Source organism: Sphaeroforma arctica (assembly GCF_001186125.1).
Source record: "Sphaeroforma arctica JP610 unplaced genomic scaffold supercont1.1060, whole genome shotgun sequence".
Classification (NCBI taxonomy): Eukaryota; class Ichthyosporea; order Ichthyophonida; genus Sphaeroforma; species Sphaeroforma arctica.
In genome coordinates this window covers 17,061-21,749 of record NW_014039498.1, presented here as the reverse complement: position 1 = coordinate 21,749, position 4,689 = coordinate 17,061, and the positions used below count along the sequence as shown (strand labels likewise).

Here is a 4,689-nt window from a genome sequence, read left to right as displayed (position 1 = left end):
TATATGTATGTATATATGTATGTATGTATGTATTTAGTTAAATATGGAGTTGGTAGTGAACTATGCTGACTCGCAGATTGTATCACTTGGACGTTGACCTGCGCTCTACCAAACGAAGTATAGGCCATGCGTGTGTTAAGAACTGGGGTGTCCGTGGACTTTTAGTAGTCTGGCAAGCCTTCGCGTTTGCCGACTGTTGACAAATAACAGACAACAAGCAGTGGGGTACGGCAGATGTACGCCAGATGTAGATAAGATCTAAGTTCGATGTAGGTAAAATGTAGGTATAATGTAGGTACGCTACTGGGATATCATAGGCGCACTATATACGAGACCACATGCACTGCATGTATAGAGGATGTGCCGTCATGTCAACCCATTCTGCGTGGTTTGACTACAGAGCGGGTTGTGTGCGATTCCACGTCAATTTCAAATTCAACCGCAAAAGGTCGTCCATCGAATTTGCGCTGCGCCAGACGGCTATAGGACTACCGCCTGGTACCAAGTTCTCGGTAGGTATTACATAGCGTAACCAGGTCTGTCATATTTGTACCAAGTTCTCGGTAAATATTATATAGCGTAACCTCGTCTGTCTTATTTGTACCAAGTTCTCGGTAAGTATTACATAGCGTAACCTGGTCTGTCTTATTTGTACCAAGGCCAATCGGCATGACCCAGTTGTACTTGTATCGGGTTATCAGTACCCATCAGCACTGTGTGTGATGTGTCAAAGAGTATCGAAAATCGGCAGCATAGCCACATGGACAGGTGTATAGGCGAGTGCCTCGTACCCGTGTTTGTGCTTACGATGACTCTGACTAAGAGCGAACGCGCCAGTACTAATGCGGAGAGTCGCTACATGTGCGTCTTGTTGCAGTAGCCTATGATGTACACTACTTGCAGTAGCCTATGCTGTACATTACTTGCAGTAGCCTGCGCTGTACATTACTTGCAGTAGTCTATGCTGTACATTACTTGCAGTAGCCTATGCTTTACATTACCTGCAGTAGTCTACGCTGTACATTACTTGTAGTAGCCTATGGTGTACATTAGTTGCAGTAGCCTATGGTGTACATTAATTACAGTAGCCTACGCTGTACATTACTTGCAGTAGCCTATGCTGTACATTACTTGCAGTAGCCTACGCTGTACATTACTTCCACAACCTATGTTGTACATTACTTGCAGTAGCCTACGCTGTACATCAGTTGCAGTAGCCTATGCTGTACATTAGTTGCAGTAGCCTACGCTGTACATTACTTGCAGTAGCCTATACTGTACATTACTTGCAGTAGCCTATGCTGTACATTACTTGCAGTAGCCTACGCTGTACATTACTTGCAGTAGCCTATGCTGTACATTGCTGGCAGTAGCCTATGCTGTACATTAATTGCAGTACCTATGCTGATCATTCTTGCAGTAGCCTATGCTGTACATTAGTTGCAGTAGCCTATGCTGTACATTAGTTGCAGTAGCCTACGCTGTACATTACTTCCACAACCTATGTTGTACATTACTTGCAGTCGCCTACGCTGTACATCAGTTGCAGTAGTCTATGCTGTACATTAGTTGCAGTAGCCTACGCTGTACATTACTTGCAGTAGCCTATGCTGTACATTAGTTGCAGTAGCCTATGCTGTACATTACTTACAGTAGCCTATGTTTTACATTACTTGCAGTCGCCTACGCTGTACATTACTTGCAGTAGCCTTCGCTGTACATTAGTTACAGTAGCCTATGCTGTACATTACTTGCAGTAGCCTATGTTTTACATTACTTGCAGTAGCCTATGCTGTACATTAGTTGCAGTAGCCTACGCTGTACATTACTTTGCAGAACCTATGCTGTACATTAGTTGCAGTAGCCTATGCTGTACATTAGTTGCAGTAGTATATGCTGTACATTAGTTGCAGTAGCATAGGCTGTACATTACTTGTCGCTGCTTCATTCCCTGTACCTCTCAATCCGGGGCTTAAGAAAATAGGATATGTTAATGTGGAGGGCACTGATCGCATATCTAGTAGTAGTTAATATTTCACTGATACATTCGCTAGTAGTAGTTGATATTACATTGATCGTACATCTAGTAGTAGTTTATATTACACTGATACATTCGCCAGTAGTAGTTAATATTACGTGGATACGTTCAAATAGAACAGCTCGCACATCTGCCGTGTTGCTGCATATCGCACGCATGTGTATCAATGTTTGAAAGCACGTGTGTAGGATGAACAGCCTGATCAAAACAGCGTTACATATAAAACAGCCTGATCTCGGGCGTCACACTTGCTCTATAGTTGTAGTCAAAGCTCTATTGTACCTGCTTGATATTCATATGCGATGTGTGTCTGTCATCGCCTGAGATTGTGTGCGTTATGCTAATGCGTTTACTACTACTGCCTTGTGCTTGATATTCATATGAGATGTGTATCTGTCATCGCCTGAGATTGTGTGCGTTATGCTAATGCGTTTACTACTACTGCCCTCTACTGACAGGGCCCAGTGCGAATACGGGTGCAGGAGATGGACGGCTACACCACACACGACATGCACATAGAGGACACAATCCACAAGCAGGATTTCACCTGCCGTTCCAAGGTATGTATGTGTTGTCTCGTCCTGTATGCATGTTCTGTCGCCGTACTTTCGCATATGAGGGAGATGGTTCTAGTACTTTGTTCCTGTACATACATGGTTCGATTTTACTTTCATTTGTTTTATAGCAATTTTAAATACGTACATGAATTACTACACCTGGGACTAGCCCTTGATTACCGTGAACCTCGGCCGGGTCGAAAATGCTCATAACACATGTTTTTATAAGGCCGAATACATACCTGGTGTACTTGAGGAGCCCCGGTTGTATTTAAACCAGGTTTACATCCCTTGGTGACGAATAGCTACATGCCCAACAGAGTTATGGTTGTATTTAAATTAGGGTTATATCTCCTGGTGACGAATAGCTACATGCCTAGCAGCGCTATGGTTATATTTAAGCCAGGTTTATATTTCCGGTGACGAATAGCTACTTGCTTAGCAGAGCTATGGCTGTGTTGAAACCAGGTTTACATCCCCTGGTGACGAATAGCTACATGCCTAGCAGTGTTCGAGCTTTCTATCCGTCGCTCGGGAACTAAATGATTCTCTCTCACCCCGCGTTTGCCAATTCCCACAGTTCCGTAGGGCCCGAAAACGTAAAGTGCGATTACCCACCGGAGAGGAGACAGACATCGAGTTTCTGGATCAGTAAGTGGGCCACATTCATTCCCAAGTCTTCGAGATGTTATGCCATTGGGTTGGTGCTGTTGCAGTCCGTGTGCCACGGTTTACGCTGACCACACAGGGTTTAGGGTTTTGATCAAGTGTTGTGCTATTCGATATATATATTTTTTTGCTGTTGCGGTCGGTGTGTCTCTGTTTGCACTCGAGTTGTGACTGAAAAGAACCCCAACTGTTCAGATCGACAGCAGTTGCATTTTGTTCGACGAAATCAGTTATTTGGAATATACACACGTGTGAATTCGAGGGCTTTCGTTCGGTCAGATTCCTTTGGTTTGTCAGATATACTCTAGGCACAGTTCTTGTCACCAATTAAGTGGGCCTGCCTATTTACTTCCCAAAGTCCACTACCTAGTCTATCAAATACAAATCCTGTTGCCTATACAACACTAACAAAACAGTATCCGATCTCTCTCACTCCTAATCCATCCGGCGCTTTCTGCCTTGCCACACTTAACACATACAGGGCCGATACGCCCATCCTGTTCGTGCGCTTTGATCCCGAGTTCTTCTGGTTGCGACAGGTTGTGTTTGAGCACGAGGATCTGCCGGCAGACTACATGTGGATCTACCAGATGCAGTATGACCGCGACCCGTACGCGCAGAAACTGGCCATTGAAGCACTCGCGAGATTCCCCTCGGCCTATGTACACGACGCTATACTAGATGTAAGTGCCCTACGCATAAGATTATTCGGACGTGGGAGTTTAGGCGGCTCATGTAGGCTCGCTCACCACTCTCACATATATGTGCCTTGTAAGGTCTGTTCATGCGCAACTAGATACACTAATACGGCTCTATGCCCATACTGGGTGTATGGGTGCATGCACTGTATGTGCCTTATAAGGTCTGTTCATGTGCAACTAGATACATTAATACGGCCCTATGTGTATACTGGTGTATGGGTGTATTCACTGTATGTGCCTTATAAGGTCTGTTCTGATGTGCAACTAGATACACTAATACGGCCCTATGCCTATACTGGGTGTATGGGTGCATGCACTGTATGCGCCTTATAAGGTCTGTTCATGTGCAACTAGATTCACTATTACGGCCCTATGTGTATACTGGGTGTATAGGTGTATGCCCTGTATTCAGATAGGTCTGAGTTAACTTCATATGATCATCGAAGATAACTTCGCCACACGTGATCGTCATCGGGGAGTGCTTTAGTTGCCTTGATAGTACGCTCAATTCTCTTAGCGTCTTATCAATCCCGGGTACACTAAAACGTTCTGCGCCACCGTCCACTCTATGTTTGTTACAGAGTTTTGGACGGTCGCACTCTCGAGGTCTCCTGTCAGATCCATCGTTTGGCTTTCACTATTTACCTGCATTCTCCCGCCGGATTTATGGGTGGGAATACTCTCGTATAGAACTGACCTTCCTCGGCATCCTTCACTCCTTTGA

General features: G+C 44.7%; 1 protein-coding gene across 2 annotated transcripts in view; it reads left to right on the top strand.

The window, feature by feature from the left end:
- Positions 1-4,689, top strand: part of SARC_09844 — a gene marked incomplete at its 5' end in the record, with an annotated part of 17,554 nt that overhangs the window by 1,235 nt on the left and 11,630 nt on the right. For both annotated transcript variants that reach the window (XM_014296129.1, XM_014296130.1), the window contains 4 exons: positions 401-512; positions 2,497-2,598; positions 3,176-3,246; positions 3,746-3,947. In XM_014296129.1, the coding sequence (XP_014151604.1) occupies positions 401-512; positions 2,497-2,598; positions 3,176-3,246; positions 3,746-3,947 (487 nt within the window). The remainder of the gene's footprint in view (positions 1-400; positions 513-2,496; positions 2,599-3,175; positions 3,247-3,745; positions 3,948-4,689) is intronic.